General features: G+C 35.6%; 1 protein-coding gene across 2 annotated transcripts in view; it reads right to left on the bottom strand.

Annotated features, from left to right (window-relative positions):
- The window catches only part of LOC107043439 (eukaryotic translation initiation factor 4 gamma 1), a 212,800-nt gene that overhangs the window by 188,563 nt on the left and 4,945 nt on the right, over positions 1-19,292 (bottom strand). The window contains exon 1 of one of the 2 annotated variants that reach the window (XM_015264959.2): positions 17,986-19,119. The exons of the other annotated variant lie outside the window; for it this stretch is intronic. Within the exon in view, the coding sequence (XP_015120445.1) occupies positions 17,986-18,001 (16 nt within the window). The 5' untranslated portion in view covers positions 18,002-19,119. Of the gene's footprint in view, positions 1-17,985; positions 19,120-19,292 lie in introns of those variants that run through there. 2 annotated transcript variants of the gene reach the window in all.

The raw sequence follows: 19,292 nt of genomic DNA, 5'->3' as shown, positions 1-19,292 counted from the left end.
GACAGCAGTTTTGTTGTTTCAAAAAGAACTGATAACATTTTCAAAATCGAAATTTGATAATTTACGTAAAATCCATCATTTTTCGGATGGATTCCCTTCACCATTTAAGAACAGGAATGCATTTGTTCGCTTGCTCTATCAGCATAAAACCAGCATAAAACCATCAAAATTTTTGTTTGTACCTTCACTGATTAATTTTAAAAAATTAATGAGGTTTTTGCATGATGCTAGACAATTAAAAATTGCTAAATTGATCTAAATTAAGGATCGTTTTGAAAAAAAATCGTTTGTACATTGCGAATTTGATGTTTTTATCGTTTGTACATTTATTGTTAATTAATTAAACTAAGTTAAATAATTATGATCTACCCCCACCCCCGGCGGAACGATGATTCCTGTATTAGCGGCGATAGTTAGTTCTGTTTGTGTGCGTGTATATAATATTATTTTATCATCTCCATAATGAAAAACATTGAATTAAATGGCATAATTAGTCCATACGCAATACCCCCTTCCCGTGGCCACTAGGAGGTCGATGGAATTTTATCATTGGATTTTATGTTTTTGGGGGTGAGGAATCCGAACATGTTGTTTATTTTGTCCTCCCGTCGCGCAATCATTTGTTATAAACAAATTAGTCCCCATTTTTAGTGAATAAATGTTCTTCCGGGAAAACAAAGAGAGATATAGAAAAATTGTTCCAACAAAAGTTACTCCTCTTTCTTTCACCAATAAAATGATTTTTGACTCGTCGAAATCGATCCAATACTTCCCGAGATACAGGCTAAAGAGTGAGCGCGGGTGGATAGACTGCGCGGACGACGGGTGAGTATGGGCGCGGAGCAGAGTATGTGAGTGAATATCGTTGGTTTGTACATTCTGTATTGCATTAGATTACTGCAGAAAGGAATAATATCTGTAATCTGCCGATTATTTCTATTTTCTCTCATACTCTTCATGTCGGGTAAGGGACAAAACGCATTCCATACTTCGAGAGGACAACGTAAAAATGTCGCCAGCAACTTATAATGATAATGTATAATTCCTGTTATCGGATGAATAGAAGACCCCTTCATATTGAAGATGAAGATATCTGAAAAGAGAAAATGATAAATAATGAGTCAATTACATGAAAATTCATTGAAACCATAGATCGAAACATGGTAAAGGAAGGCACTGAACACGATTTACACATTGTTCAACATCATATGTTTATAAAATTTATTCAGCGCAGTGCAGTATGCAAACACAAACGATATTCGTTTAGATACACTGCTGCGCCCCCATACTCACCCGTCGTCCGCGCAGTCTATCCACCCACGCTCACTCTTTAGCCTGTATCTCGGGAAGTATTGGATGGATTTCGACGAGTCAAAAATCATTTTATTGGTGAAATAACGAGGAATAACTTTTGTTTGAACAATTTTTCTGTATCTCTCTTTGTTTTCCCAGAAGAACATTTATTCACTAAAAATGGGGACTAATTTGTTTACAACAAATGATTGCGCGACGGGAAGACAAAATAAATAACATATTCGGATTCCTCACCCCCAAGAACATAAAATCCAATGATAAAATTCCATCGACCTCTTAGTGACCACGGGAAGGGGGTATTGCGTATGGACTAAATAGTTGATTAAGAATTGATCACCTAACGTAGGGTAGGGGGGGGGGTAGTACCGATCACCTAAGGAAAATGAGAAATTTTTCTAGTTTCCCTAATAAACAAAAAGAAATAAATTTTTGGAATAGGTTCTTCGAATTCGCCTGAAAAAACCGTAAAAAGCGATTTTTTTTTGAAAAGCCCCAAAATTTAAAATAACCAATTTAATAAAAATCAACGATTGATCGGTACTGCCTCACAATGCGGGTTATACCGCTCGGCATGCCTGTAGTACCGCTCGGGAGCTTGTAACACCGCTCGAGGTGAAGGTTACACCCCCCGCAAGATTATAATTCCATTCTAACAGGCTTTACTCACGTCTTGTAAATATTAATATTGAATTGAACGCAAAGACAGACTTTATTTGAACATTTTCATAAATTTATAATAATTATTGTAAGTCAAAACAAGAATCTTTGAGATTTTCCTTTGTTTAAACAAATGTTAACGAACACACTAGATTGGATACATCACTATTAAACATTTGGTAAACTCCCAACGAACCAAAGAATAATAAAAAATGAACTATATAAAGATAATAAATTAATTTTCACATGAATCACAGACGTATTACTCAGCTGACGTTGACGTAACGCATGCTGCATGAGACCACTGTCCACATTCACGACAGCGGTACCAGACTTCGTCCTTCCCGAACCTCAATAGCCGTCTTCATTCCTTCTCCACTCCATTTTCCTTTAATTTTGGACTCTTGTCCTTTTTCTGGTGGCATCCTACGAAAATAAATATGAACCTAACCCTAAAACTGTACTACGAATATTTTCGTACCACTGAATGGTTTTGGAGAATATGAGTACACAATGTGTTCATTGTATGTTCATTTTTTATTCTATCCATTTTATCTTATCATTCAATAACAATCAATTTTAATAAACTTACTTGATTGTTTGTCGAGCGCCTACTGCTTCATGCACCTCAACTGTCACTCGGTGACCGGTATTACCCACAGAGTGATCGGTATTAGCAGAATTTCGTGAGCGGAATTACCAACAAACGCGGAGAGTTCAATAAATATTAATAATTAATTAACCGAGGTATTTTTCACTATCAACGAACTGTCAAACGATTCATAAATGTATGACGAACTCATATTCAATTACTTTTCGTGTTATTCAAAAATATAAACTGACGAAAAACCTTAAATTTTGGGGGCAAATTCTTACATCGATCTCATCGGGAATCAAATGTATGATTTTTCACTCACTTTCAACGATGAAAAATTCAAAATTCACATGAAAATAAGTTTTTCTTATGTAATTGTTCTATTAAGGGAAAAAAAAATTTTTTTTTGTCATTCCGGCCGTGAGACAGCGCTTCACGGACGCTCCGCTCCGCTCCGCGTCCGTGAATCTCTGCCTATGGCCGTCATACCAAAAAATACTGTTCGTCATATGGCCAAAAAAAACTTTTCTAGCTCATACGATTGCAGCCCTCGCCTTCGGCTCGGGCTGCAAACTCATATTCGCCAGAAAAGTTTCTTTCGGCCTAGTGACGAAATATACTATTCCTCAGCCAATCGTCCAAAACCAGGGTGAGCGGCATTACCCGCTGAGCGGTACTACCCCCCCTTACCCTATCTATATAGTGCTCCACGATTTGGATTACGGAGAATCGTTCGTCCCATGGATTTTGATAGGTCAAAAGAGGTTATCTTCAATTGAGAATTGTTGAAAACATTCCTGCTATAATATGCAAAATGAAAAAAAATCCACGATTGATATATGTACAACTGATAAAAGAACTGTACGTAATTGAATGAGGTAAGCTTGGAATAAAGATTTCGAATGATTTTTTGTTGATATGGTTATTATTTTGATAACAAGTCTTTTGGGGAGACAAATTGATAATGCTTTTCACATTCCCTCCACTTCTGATCTCAATTGACATTTTACACCGATGCCATGTTTTTGTTTCATCGTTTCATTGCAGATGAATCTTCCAGCAATTTTTGATCCAGCAGAACGTTCCATTACACTTGGACTGATCCAAGGTTCGAGTTTCTGAAGAGTCAGCCTTCAGTGCCGTTATTGCGCTCATAAAGGTATCAAAACTAAGTAAAACTGAGATAGTAGATGAACTGAGTTTTTAATAAGCTCACGAAATTGTGTCGATTTCATGATGGACCTTGAGTTTTTTGGTTATTTAAAAGAATTATATTTCAGTCTCGTTCTTGGGATTACAATCCTGATATTTACCGGTAGTACCGCTGATCATGCAGATCGAGTCACAAGTTTAGAGAGCAATTCGAAAAAATGCACCATGAAGGCCTGGTAGCGCCCCCACAGACCTATCGTTTTCATAACGTTTTTTGTGCTCGAAAGAGACACATGATAGAGCAACTTTATTTACTCAAAATCAATTTATTATTAACTTTTTCATTATACAGTGCGAATAAATATTAAAATGAAAAGAAGTGAGTCTTCTGAAGGAATAATCCTACGAGAAATGTCGCAACTGGAGAAATTATTGCTCTGCAAGTGCGATGTAACCTCGAAAGGTAATATTCAATTCTTTGAGTTAAAATTACTTTTGTAATTTTTCTCTCTTACGGCTGCGTGTACTCGACATGAGTCACGGTTGCGCGTCCTGGCTGGTGACTTTTGCACGAAGAAGGCAATGACAACCAGCGCGTTGATAACTAAATACCAAAACCATTGACAATGGGCTAACTGGTTAACGCCAGATGTTAAGGCTAGCTGGAATCAGCAATATTAAATAATTAATAAATAAATAAACAAACATGGATGTTTGTAATACTATGATATTTTTAATAAACTTTCTTAATTAGTTTATGTAGGGACGGGTGGTGGCGCTCGTGAGAGGTGGTTCATTGGGGGGTTGCGTCGTCAGTTTTTGGGAAAAATTATGGGTTTTTTTTGGTAAATATTGGAGGAAAAGTGACTGGGGGTTCCTCAAGAGGCAATCTTCCAAGGGAATAATAAGTTCGGGATGAAATAGTGAAATCTGGGAAGTTTGAAGACTGTTTTCTGGGAGGGCGGGCGACGAGGTTAGCTGACGCCTAACGAACTGGGCGAGAGGAGTGAGAGGGGCAGAGAAACTGGCGGCAAGCACCATGTGTGAATATAGAAAGGAGGTTATATCGGGAATTTGGGGAAGATCCACGTGGTAGTTGATGGTGAGGCTGCGGCTATTCTGCGGGAGAAACACATTGATGAGGAGGATAAAAAGGAAAGATTTGGGTACTGAGGCAAGGCAAGGATAGGTGTGTGACACCCAAGGAGGGAACGAACAACATGATTGTGTCGGCTATGTTTGGGAGTGCATCAAGGGACTTTCGGGAAATATGGAGGGAAACTTTGTGGAGGTGCCTCAGTGGATGAATTCTGAAAGGAGTGATATTTTGGGAATGCAGTTGACAAATTGTTGTTGCTAAATTGGCGGGCTATGGGGGGGGGGGCTATGGAGGGAAGAGCCGACAGTTATCCGGAGAAAGTGCAGTGAAATTTGGGGGGGTTGTTGCTAAATTGGTGGACTATTGGGGGGACTATGGAGGGAAGAGCTGACAAATGCCCAGAGAAATTGGCGGAAATTGGGGGGGGGGGCATCTCCTGAAATAGAATTGAAATAGTTATAGGGGTACATAGCAACAGTCTGAACAGGGGAAAAGGGAAACGGCTATGAATGGAACAGAATCAGGGAGGGGACCACAAGGGATGTGGTAGCTGCTAGGGTCCCTTGTGGCCAGGAGATGGCAGCGCTTTGACGAGGTTTGAGTTCCAGCTAGGAACATGGAGATGGCGGCGGGAGGGGAGAAGAAGCTTGGGGCCGCCCTAGGGGTGGTGTGGCCTTGAAGTGGTCTCCTTCAACCAAGGAAAGGATGATGAGAGGGGGTGACGAAACTTGGAGTCGTCCTTTGGAATGGTGTGGCCTAGGAGTAGTCCTCTCGATCTGAGGCCATGGCGTTGGAAAATGGAAAGGGAATGGAAACATGGAGTCATTCTGGAAACGGTGCGGCCTTGGAGTACTTTCTGACAACCGTACTGATGGCGATGGTGATGGCTTCGCGGGTCTGCGGTTCAACCAACTTTTTACAAGTCCCTGGATCTGGTGCAGGAAAAACGCTGCTGACTGGGGCAACTGACTGGCCCATATGGCATTCATGTATTTTGTTTTTTTTTATTATAACTATCAATATTTTATATCGGGGTTTCATTATAGGGATGGGAACAAAATGTAAAGGCCCGAGAGGGTATACATATGATGGAATAAATAATTAGTTTATGTGGAAGAACTTCATAATAATAATTTGTTGACTGGTGACGATTACATGAAGGAGGCAATGACTAGGGGAGGGTGTGCCTGTACCGCCCACGTAAGGGGAAATGCCAGTTTTATATTTTATATTTCAACTTGAGTATAAAAAACGTATTTGTGAGACTTCTTTAACTATTGAACTCGTTATTCTCGAAGAGTAGACGCCTAATTCTCCTTCGAATCCACAAAATTGATTGAAAATAAAAGAGAGAGCCTATTGAGCGGTAGTACCCGTCGTCGGGTAATACCGCTCGGCACGATTCCAATGCCGCTCATACACGGAGAAATTTTTAATAAAAATTATGCTTCCAGTAGGATAAAAGTGTACTATAACTCACTTTTCACGGATCTTTATTCTGAAATTTATCAAAAATTGATATTAAATAATAAAATTTATTATAAATAAAATAAATTTTATCCTACTGGACGATAATTTTCACCATACAATAAAAAATTGATGATATATTTATCAAAATTTATATGGATCAAAACAAATAATCTACATGAGAAAGATAAAAATTATTGTTATCCGGTTAGTTATTATACTGTCATAAAAATAATTTTTATCCACTCAAGTGGACTAAATTTTATCCATCGTGCGCATTAGAAAGTAACCAGATGCGCGACTATTTTTATCCTTCCAAATAATAAAAAATCTAAAGGTAATGTAGAAACTCTCGGGGTAAAAATATTTCTGGCCCGGTCGGTAACACTTGAGTGTACTTGCGAATACGTCGTATATATGACGGTCATGGTTACAGCAATCAATGGACGATCGAAATAACAAATAAATAGTGAAAAAACATGACAGGGAAATCGAATTAAATTTTGTAGAACATGAAATATTAACTGCTGATGCACTTGACGATTTTCACTCTACAGAACTTCCAATTTTGATGTATTACAAATAATAAACACAAGATAAATTGCATATAACCTCTGCGTGGTAACTCATGTTTACGTCATTCCAGAAGTGCAAGTGAGGTTAGTAATTTTTACAGATGATCATAAAAACTCTCCAGATGTTTGATAATTTTTATCCTGTTAAGGACAAATATTATATTGTTAAGGGCAAATATTATACTGAAATATTCCCTAAAATTTATCCTTTCAAAGGATAGTTATTGGATCACGAAAAAATCAGTACAGAATTATCCTTCCACCCAGATAATTTTGATCTAGATTTCAGGATAATTTTTATTCAAAATTTCTCTCCGTGTAGGGTTTTGCGTGTATCGCTCGCGTCACAACCTAACCTGTACTCGAGTACTGTCGAGCAACTACGTGGCCGATCCTATGAGCGGTATTACCGGCTCCGATCGGCGTCAACAAAATTGTTGATAATTATTGACATGAGTGGAGTTTTCACTGTAAAGATCTCAAAACTTCGTTACGTATTTTTTCATATTTAAAGTGGTAAATAAAGTGAAATTTTTCCGACAATCACATCCTATCATCAAATTCTTCATGATCAGGAACAGAAAGAAATTTTCAAGTTGATGGTTGTGGAGAAAATCGGGTGAGCGGTATTACCCGGTGAGCGGTACAGGCACACCCTCCCCTACCAGTGCATTGGAAAGTTTGATTCCTTTCCACAGAAAATAAAATGGAATCACCCACTCATTTATCAGGTTTTTTCCTGATTTTTCGGATGAAAATCATCTTAAAATCTTGTGAAATAATTCTCGATACGCTGTCAAAGTGACAGAATATTTAAAAACTGAGAATCTTTAGATTATTGGGATCAAACATTGTTAATCCTGAATGTGTCATTGTGTCCAAGGACACAAGAAGCATCCCTAGATGTATTCTGAGGATGTCTCAATGAGTGAAACGATGATTCCAATTAAATGGAGTTGGCCTTCAACCTGACCAGTATCTAGATGGCATTATCAACAGGTGAATAAGACACAACAAACATTCGTTTGTTTTTTACTATAAATAATTGATTAAAATTACGAATGAACAATTCGTATTTTATAAAACAAAAACAGATTCACTGAATCAATATTCGGGGAAAAATTCCCTCTCCAAAGCCCAACTCTAAATATCGGATTTCTACTCTTCTCAATTAAACTGATGAAGGATAATATCATTTATAAAGAAACTGATTCATGGTTTCTNTCCTACGAGAAATGTCGCAACTGGAGAAATTATTGCTCTGCAAGTGCGATGTAACCTCGAAAGGTAATATTCAATTCTTTGAGTTAAAATTACTTTTGTAATTTTTCTCTCTTACGGCTGCGTGTACTCGACATGAGTCACGGTTGCGCGTCCTGGCTGGTGACTTTTGCACGAAGAAGGCAATGACAACCAGCGCGTTGATAACTAAATACCAAAACCATTGACAATGGGCTAACTGGTTAACGCCAGATGTTAAGGCTAGCTGGAATCAGCAATATTAAATAATTAATAAATAAATAAACAAACATGGATGTTTGTAATACTATGATATTTTTAATAANGTCAAGTCACTAAAAAGGTTTCAATACTGATCTCTTGATAAGCACATGGAAGCATCTGGCTCAGATTTAATTTATTTATTCATTTTTTATTTTTTCTCATTCATTGAGTTAAGAAAGTGCTCATAACTCCTAACATAACTGAATAATCAGTGAATTACAGGAAATATGAGAACATATTTCAACTTTATTTGGTTTTCACCATCTTCTACATGAAAAAACATAAACATCCCTCACAAAGCCAATGTGCAGTTTCTTAAACCGAATGGGGTTGCGTCAAATATCCCTCAAACTGTAAAGGCTATAACTGCCAAACATTAAATATGTTGAACAGTTTCCACTTCCAACTTGAATATTTTTCTCAAAAAATGACTAATAAATACTTAACATTCAAATTATGTCAGAGGTTGCAATTTTTTCTACTTGGNGGCCCATATGGCATTCATGTATTTTGTTTTTTTTTATTATAACTATCAATATTTTATATCGGGGTTTCATTATAGGGATGGGAACAAAATGTAAAGGCCCGAGAGGGTATACATATGATGGAATAAATAATTAGTTTATGTGGAAGAACTTCATAATAATAATTTGTTGACTGGTGACGATTACATGAAGGAGGCAATGACTAGGGGAGGGTGTGCCTGTACCGCCCACGNCACTGAATCAATATTCGGGGAAAAATTCCCTCTCCAAAGCCCAACTCTAAATATCGGATTTCTACTCTTCTCAATTAAACTGATGAAGGATAATATCATTTATAAAGAAACTGATTCATGGTTTCTTGACTTATCAACGTTGAGACAAATCCTCACGTTGTTGTGGATGATGTCAAGTCACTAAAAAGGTTTCAATACTGATCTCTTGATAAGCACATGGAAGCATCTGGCTCAGATTTAATTTATTTATTCATTTTTTATTTTTTCTCATTCATTGAGTTAAGAAAGTGCTCATAACTCCTAACATAACTGAATAATCAGTGAATTACAGGAAATATGAGAACATATTTCAACTTTATTTGGTTTTCACCATCTTCTACATGAAAAAACATAAACATCCCTCACAAAGCCAATGTGCAGTTTCTTAAACCGAATGGGGTTGCGTCAAATATCCCTCAAACTGTAAAGGCTATAACTGCCAAACATTAAATATGTTGAACAGTTTCCACTTCCAACTTGAATATTTTTCTCAAAAAATGACTAATAAATACTTAACATTCAAATTATGTCAGAGGTTGCAATTTTTTCTACTTGGATAAATCAATTATGAATTAAATTTGCAAAACTTTTGATGAGAAAATGAAATCACAAATGACAACTTTGTGGAGCTGTCCGACAAGGCTGTTCGTTGCAAAATTGAATTTTGCCTCATCCCACGATGAACGGTTCAGAAAAAGGGAACTTTGAATTGAAAATTTATTTTGAATGGATATATCCAATTTCTTCGTTGAATCTCAAATACACGTAGTATTGCTGGATTTAGTTTCTCACAAAACCTTCTCATGTGAATCTTATTCCAAGCTTCACATATTTTATGTTAAAAAAAAATTGACAGGGAAATCAAACAAAAGCCAATTTTTATCACACATTTTTCTTTTTGAGGGCAGATTTTCATGGGTGTAACCAATGAAAACTTCATTTATCGCTTAATACTCACAAAACCGANAATCCACAAAATTGATTGAAAATAAAAGAGAGAGCCTATTGAGCGGTAGTACCCGTCGTCGGGTAATACCGCTCGGCACGATTCCAATGCCGCTCATACACGGAGAAATTTTTAATAAAAATTATGCTTCCAGTAGGATAAAAGTGTACTATAACTCACTTTTCACGGATCTTTATTCTGAAATTTATCAAAAATTGATATTAAATAATAAAATTTATTATAAATAAAATAAATTTTATCCTACTGGACGATAATTTTCACCATACAATAAAAAATTGATGATATATTTATCAAAATTTATATGGATCAAAACAAATAATCTACATGAGAAAGATAAAAATTATTGTTATCCGGTTAGTTATTATACTGTCATAAAAATAATTTTTATCCACTCAAGTGGACTAAATTTTATCCATCGTGCGCATTAGAAAGTAACCAGATGCGCGACTATTTTTATCCTTCCAAATAATAAAAAATCTAAAGGTAATGTAGAAACTCTCGGGGTAAAAATATTTCTGGCCCGGTCGGTAACACTTGAGTGTACTTGCGAATACGTCGTATATATGACGGTCATGGTTACAGCAATCAATGGACGATCGAAATAACAAATAAATAGTGAAAAAACATGACAGGGAAATCGAATTAAATTTTGTAGAACATGAAATATTAACTGCTGATGCACTTGACGATTTTCACTCTACAGAACTTCCAATTTTGATGTATTACAAATAATAAACACAAGATAAATTGCATATAACCTCTGCGTGGTAACTCATGTTTACGTCATTCCAGAAGTGCAAGTGAGGTTAGTAATTTTTACAGATGATCATAAAAACTCTCCAGATGTTTGATAATTTTTATCCTGTTAAGGACAAATATTATATTGTTAAGGGCAAATATTATACTGAAATATTCCCTAAAATTTATCCTTTCAAAGGATAGTTATTGGATCACGAAAAAATCAGTACAGAATTATCCTTCCACCCAGATAATTTTGATCTAGATTTCAGGATAATTTTTATTCAAAATTTCTCTCCGTGTAGGGTTTTGCGTGTATCGCTCGCGTCACAACCTAACCTGTACTCGAGTACTGTCGAGCAACTACGTGGCCGATCCTATGAGCGGTATTACCGGCTCCGATCGGCGTCAACAAAATTGTTGATAATTATTGACATGAGTGGAGTTTTCACTGTAAAGATNAAAAGCCAATTTTTATCACACATTTTTCTTTTTGAGGGCAGATTTTCATGGGTGTAACCAATGAAAACTTCATTTATCGCTTAATACTCACAAAACCGAGTTTTATATCTGAATCTTATTCAGGAAGGAATGATAATAATATTCATTATAATAATAACAAATAATCAAATGAATGAATACCTACATAATCATGATTAAACATCATGATTTTTAACCATAGCNGGAAAGTTTGATTCCTTTCCACAGAAAATAAAATGGAATCACCCACTCATTTATCAGGTTTTTTCCTGATTTTTCGGATGAAAATCATCTTAAAATCTTGTGAAATAATTCTCGATACGCTGTCAAAGTGACAGAATATTTAAAAACTGAGAATCTTTNAAAAATTATTGTTATCCGGTTAGTTATTATACTGTCATAAAAATAATTTTTATCCACTCAAGTGNAATTGATGGGAAGAATGTTTTCTTCCTATTTGTTAAAAAATCGAAAGATCACAATAAGTAAGAAAACTATTCTTAGATGTCCCCCTTTCGATATTATACATCAACTTATCTATATATATTTTCCGTGAAAATTTCNTAACCAGATGCGCGACTATTTTTATCCTTCCAAATAATAAAAAATCTAAAGGTAATGTAGAAACTCTCGGGGTAAAAATATTTCTGGCCCGGTCGGTAACACTTGAGTGTACTTGCGAATACGTCGTATATATGACGGTCATGGTTACAGCAATCAATGGACGATCGAAATAACAAATAAATAGTGAAAAAACATGACAGGGAAATCGAATTAAATTTTGTAGAACATGAAATATTAACTGCNGAGTTAAATCCTTATAACGGATTTTTGTACGATGACATCAAAAAAGTATTTTGATTAGATTCAGATTTCTTCTTCTCTGATGAAAATTTTGATCCAGAAAAGGGGTCACGGATAGCTCATATGAACCTAAAAATGAAACTGTCATACTTTTCTGTCATAATTTTGCTAAACGTTGGGATTTCCCGGAGGTTGANTAAATTGCATATAACCTCTGCGTGGTAACTCATGTTTACGTCATTCCAGAAGTGCAAGTGAGGTTAGTAATTTTTACAGATGATCATAAAAACTCTCCAGATGTTTGATNTTTTGTACGATGACATCAAAAAAGTATTTTGATTAGATTCAGATTTCTTCTTCTCTGATGAAAATTTTGATCCAGAAAAGGGGTCACGGATAGCTCATATGAACCTAAAAATGAAACTGTCATACTTTTCTGTCATAATTTTGCTAAACGTTGGGATTTCCCGGAGGTTGATTTCCCTTGCCTTCTAAATTAGTGCTAAATTTGAAGAATTTCTCCTCTAGAGAAGTGATTTCAGACACTTACCAAGTAGATGCTTTTTTTCCGATTGAAAATCCTCGNAAAGGATAGTTATTGGATCACGAAAAAATCAGTACAGAATTATCCTTCCACCCAGATAATTTTGATCTAGATTTCAGGATAATTTTTATTCAAAATTTCTCTCCGTGTAGGGTTTTGCGTGTATCGCTCGCGTCACAACCTAACCTGTACTCGAGTACTGTCGAGCAACTACGTGGCCGATCCTATGAGCGGTATTACCGGCTCCGATCGGCGTCAACAAAATTGTTGATAATTATTGACATGAGTGGAGTTTTCACTGTAAAGATCTCAAAACTTCGTTACGTATTTTTTCATATTTAAAGTGGTAAATAAAGTGAAATTTTTCCGACAATCACATCCTATCATCAAATTCTTCATGATCAGGAACAGAAAGAAATTTTCAAGTTGATGGTTGTGGAGAAAATCGGGTGAGCGGTATTACCCGGTGAGCGGTACAGGCACACCCTCCCNTAATTTTGAAAAATGATAAAAGATGTCAAAACATCTGGACTCATGGTCGTGTCATATNAATAAAATGGAATCACCCACTCATTTATCAGGTTTTTTCCTGATTTTTCGGATGAAAATCATCTTAAAATCTTGTGAAATAATTCTCGATACGCTGTCAAAGTGACAGAATATTTAAAAACTGAGAATCTTTAGATTATTGGGATCAAACATTGTTAATCCTGAATGTGTCATTGTGTCCAAGGACACAAGAAGCATCCCTAGATGTATTCTGAGGATGTCTCAATGAGTGAAACGATGATTCCAATTAAATGGAGTTGGCCTTCAACCTGACCAGTATCTAGATGGCATTATCAACAGGTGAATAAGACACAACAAACATTCGTTTGTTTTTTACTATAAATAATTGANACCATCTCTGCAAGTGATACTCAATGTTGAAGTGTAAGCTGGGTATCTATCCAATTATCTGGACCCCCTATTTTGTTCAATGATTATTCCCCTGTGGATCTATCAGATATTCAGCAATACTCTCTACTGTTGCCTTATAAGGGGCTGCTGTTAATGCCCTGACTCGTTGGCTTATTGGATACCTATCACTTCAAGAAATAAGTCATTATAATTGAAGAACTGAAAATCGACGTATTTTTCTTCTACCCAGTTGAACTCAACTGGATTTTTTCAGAATTTTTTTTTCCATCCATTTATAGATTTTTTTTGAAACTAAAGCCTCATATGACTTTTCAAATAGCCAATGGATAATATGATCAGTTCCAAAGAAAAAAAAGCAACTAGAGTTTCTTCTTTAATTTCTTTGTTTTTAATCCAAGTGTTTCTCAGCCTGCATCTAGTCAATTAGCACTCTCTTTACCATGTGAGAGTTACCTGTTCGTAAGTAGAATCACTGATTTCATGGGCTTCGTTGGCCTCCAATCAACCATTTTTGTTTTTTGTTTTTTGAATTTTTAAGAATTCTCCATGGAATGAAAGCTCTATTTTTAACGAGCATGAATAATTTTATGGAACTTGATATGCATGTGCATGTAAGTGATCAGCGATCGAGAATGACAACATTATACTGTTCCGCAAAAATCCCGAGATATGAAGCAATGTAACATGATAATTTGATTTTACTTCTTAATTTTTCATCATCTTTCTAAAGGAAAAAAATGTAAGTCTACTATTACCCATCCAATCCTTGTTTCTCATCACTGTCTTGAATAAAAAAATTTCATGAAACATTTGAATTAATGAAATGTGTTATTTCACTCCCTTCTGAGAATTTTTCTGAAAGTTCTTCTTCCAAACGCAAGTTTTTCTTTTCAAGGAACTTCCAATAATTACAATAGTGTGTTCAATGGTTAATTTCGGATTCACGGGCAAATCACGAAGCAAATCGCCAATTATGAAATTTCAGTAGTATCAATCTACTTCTCAAAGAGTATACATCGGTTAGTCAGAGAGTCACCTATAGAGTACAGTATCAAAGTAACCGAGTATCGAGTACATCACCGAGTATTATATTGATTCTAGCGCTCTGTGTAGCATCTCTATTTGGTTCAATTATCAATTAATTCTGAGTTAACTATCAACTATTTTGAGTCAATCATCAAGTTTATTATTGAGAGAATCTCTAGTGCAGTGTAAAGACTATTATCAAATTGACATTGAGACATTCACCAATTCGTGTATCCCTAAAATCAAGACGCGTGGCTTGCGCCACAAATAAAGTACATCACCAGTGTTTTTGTAATCCGCGTGTCTTTAATTTCACCCTTTCCATATCACGTGCCCCCAATCTGCCCTACTATTAGCCTCAATTTCTAACAAGATCTGTTCAAAAATTTCGCTATCTCCTTTAGATTTCGACATATTTTTGAAAAACTAATTTTTTGGAAGGACAAAATTTTCTTTCTTTCTGCATTTCACCTCGGAATTTGTGAGAGCACCAAAAATAAAAATGTTTTTGTTAGTCAATTTTCTGAACTTTATGATGAAAAAAAAAGGTTGGGAAACGACCCCAAATGGCCATTTGAAACTTTCTTTTTCAATTTTCTATGCCAAAGTACATAGATACATAAAAAACAATTTTTTTTCTCGAAAAGCTCAGAAAATTTCCGACGAAATGTATGGGTTCAAATCTTTTTTACCGTTCTTAGTGGCTCGTAATTAGAATTGAAAAAGAAGTTTTTAGAACGGAAAAAAAATCAACCTTCAATATCTCCGCGAACAATTGACTTAGAGAGCTCCGGTTACGCTCTTTTTTCTCCTTTTGGACTATACTTTTCGATAAAAAATAGGAAAAAAGTTTTAAAATTTTGAGACAATTTTTCATATTGAGAATTGGCGGATTCACTCATATATAACAAGAATAAGAATGTATCGAATTAACTTAATCTAATCCAGAAGATGAAAAAAATAAAATAGTATAGCAGAAACTAATCTAGTGACGGGCGCGCAGCCTGACAAAGCGCGCAAATCGTCTGACTAGTACTAACTAACCAGACGATTTAATTCTCTATACCAAACAATTTTGAAATATTCCACTGTAAACACAAAATACAATTCCATGAAAATAATAGAGAAAAAGTCAAAACCAAGAATCAGAAATGAAACGTCGTCGATTACGTAAGAGATGTGGCATTGCTTGAGTGTTGACGAGAGGTATAGGGAGACACGCAATAACTTTACAAACCATGAGAGTTCCCGTAAAAGTACAACCTCCTTTTTCATCAATGGTTAATAATTAATAGATTTGAGAAACAGTGGAAAGGAAAATGCAGGCATAAAAACAAAAGATTGAAGTATGCAAATGAACGACTGACAACAAAACAAGGAACCAGAGAGAAGATCGGTGAGAGGCTCAAGTCGAGCATAACGTAACCGTAAAACCGTTGCAAACGGACAAGTGAAGGAGTACGGTTAGTTTTCCCCGGATGTTCGTTGGCCTCTTTCTTATTTCCTTCGGTGTTAATGCGGCCTTGTCCGGAATGCATCCCTAACATTTTTCGTCGGTGGATTCTAGCAACATTTATTACGTGCTCAGACGACCCCTCGTATGCCTGTACATGTAGAAAACTGGCATCATGCCTTTTGCGCCGGAACACGATGGAGAAGACAAGTTTGCAAACGAGTAATGCAGCGGGTACAGAATTACTTGTTACATGTGGAGTAAAAGACCAAGTAAATTCGTTGATTTCCGCTTATAAGCCGTCACGAGCTGTCGATGGCCTCGCCGGACATCGATCATCACGGTTTAAAAATACAAGATCTGTGCGCGCGCTTTCGCGCGCGCTTATCTATTTGTTGTGAAAATGAAGAAATCGAATTTATTAAACTTCACATACTCATGGATGTTTTATAAATATTGATAATGACTTAAAGAGAATTAAGAGAACGAAGAGTGAAACATCAATGAATAATTTTTAATCTTCGATTAATTCCTTTTTTCATGTTTTAAAATAATCTGATTGAAATCTGTAATGGTTGAAACATGAGGGGAGGGTTATAAATTGATTTCCTAGAAAATTTCACAATTTTCTAGATAACCGTAAATCTTCAAAGATTCTTCTCGAATTATTTGGGAAACCGAAGAATTTTCATGAATTTTGTAGACTTTAGAATTTATGTATGAAAATCTGAGAAGCAAGAATTGATCATTTTTGCGTATGATAAATATGAAAAAATTAAAATTTAGGAAGGGCAGAATACTTTGACGAATTAAAAAAATTTAGAAATACTGTTTTTTTTTTCTCATGATTAACAATCAGAAAATTTAGATGTTTTGATATAAAGACAAACTTCACACATGAAAAAATGAAAAATGTGATGCAGAAATTTTTTTTGGAATCTGAAGAATTTGAAAATCCCGGAGGTTTTATTCAGCGACTACTTCACGTGACTCATTGACCAACCAAAATTGAGGATTAGTGGTCAGGCAGTTTCGAGATATTTCGATATAAAACAACTTCACGTTTCTTTCATCTTTATTAGTAAAAAAAATAGGAAATTGATGCATCAAATTCTGTTCTGTTCCCTCGTCCGTCCGTTTTAACGATATACTACTTTTTTGGTTTTACTAATAAAAATAATTCTTGAAGATAGTAAAATTTTTTAATAGTTTGTGTTTGTCTCTCACGTTGATAATTTTGTTGAAATTTGAACAATTTACGAATATCCCGAAGGAAAGAAAAAACTTCTGGATTTAAAATACATGTTTCGAGACTTTCCTTGAAATTCATCTTCTCACGTCGATGTAAATACGCCAACACGTCACGTGATACTTTTGATTTGATATATCATGGTAAAAAACGTTAACATATCTTATTTTTCTAACAATAACGGAAAAGACATCAGACGCATGTACAGGGGTGTCTGACCAAAATAATCATTCCAAAAACCAACTGTTTTTTGAGTGAATAATACTTCTCCAGAAATTTCGATGAAAGTTAGATCTGCGAGAAACCACATAAAAATTATTGAATGTTTTTAACCCATTGAACGACCAACGCCTACGATTGTCTACGTGTAAGAGACGTGGGGACCGTCAGTGTTGTGTAGTGCGCCATAAGAGAAGTACAGCAGCCCACGCACACTACTACAAGATGGCGAAACGTGGGAAAACGCTTGGTCGTGCAATGGGTTAAATGGTCTCCCAAATTTCGACCTAATTCCATTGAAAATTATGCTTGGAACTTACAAAGTTTTTCAGTACTCTTCGATCATTTTTCCTAATTAATTTACATTAAAAAAAAGAAGGGCAGCTAGGTTCTTTGTTTTTTAAATCAATCCTTCTCCATTTTAATCAGTGATAAACATAACCCGTAATGATACCCAACACTCACCTATCACGGTCGACATGTTCCTTCGCCAACTGCCACGACGACTCTACCTTTTTACACTCAAAAAAAATTAACCAAAAAATATCCTCAAACCGTTTCACCACTTTCACACCTGTTAGAGAAGACTTTTTATTATTAAAAAAAAAATTCTCACAGTGTTGATCTTCAACTTCAAAATCTGCAGAGTTCAAAACACATTTTCATGTTTTCTTCAACGGAGATTTCCGTATTTCGGTTCTCCGTGACTAGCCGTCTGAGAAAGACCACGTGCTTCGAAACTTTGTTCAAAATACTCGTTGAATTTTTTAGTCGCTACACTTGTTCATGAATTCCAATTGTTGTTTCTACCAATGCTGACGTTTAATTACTATTTTTCGTTTTTCTTGAAGTCACCATTATTGATAACAAGTATGGTAGTTAAATCCCGGATGAGTTCAAGAGTTAAATTATATAATAATAACCTGGATGCGTGGAGAAGACTACAAACGTGTCAACCGGTAAAGCAGTTTGCTAGGGTGCTGCCTCACTGGAAGTCTCTGTCATACGGGAAAAGAGTGAAACCCACTACACCCTGTTATCCGAAAATCATGTTGAAGTTGAGCACGTTGTACAGAGAATTACCTCCCCGATGATAAATTTTTCTCTACACTCGTATTTCTATCAAAATGTGTTAGACGTCGACGTGATCAATGTTGATATCAACTCAATCGTGATTACTTCTTATCTGTTTTGGTGTTTCGTCATTGAAAGTATGGGATACAACATATGCTCATTCCTATCACGTTGGATTCAGTCTTGACTCATACAAAGCTCACTCAATTCAATACCCTTTCACTTTTTCTCCGTCAATTCTATTGGAAATATCTACTTTTTTCCAACTTATCGTATTCTCATCACTCCTGCGGCAATTTCATCACTTGAATATTCGTTAATATTTAAAAATTGTATGAAACGTTTTTTCCTCCTTATTCTGTTTCTTTTTGTTATGTAATTACTTTACTTTTTGAAAAGATTTTGCAAGGTAAATGAAAATAAAACAAAATCGCTGGAAAGTAAAAAAGGAATTGAAAACTAATTTCACAGTATGCAATTTGTGAATTTGCGTTAAAACAACGGCGGGTATACCGTGTGGCTTGATTGCCACATGTACACGGACTACGCGCCGACGGGTGAACGACGAGGCCCGAAGATTGTCGGTGAATTCCGGATATCATCGGGCCCTTACGCGCGCCGGTTATTCGTATTCTCTTGAAGTTATATATATATATATATATATATATATATATATATATATATATATATATATATAT

Source organism: Diachasma alloeum, unplaced genomic scaffold (assembly GCF_001412515.2).
Source record: "Diachasma alloeum isolate Michigan unplaced genomic scaffold, Dall2.0 Dall_scaffold_00573, whole genome shotgun sequence".
NCBI classification, from domain to species: Eukaryota; Metazoa; Arthropoda; class Insecta; order Hymenoptera; family Braconidae; genus Diachasma; species Diachasma alloeum.
The sequence above is the reverse complement of the archived record's forward strand: the minus strand, read 5'-3'. Positions and strand labels throughout refer to the sequence as shown.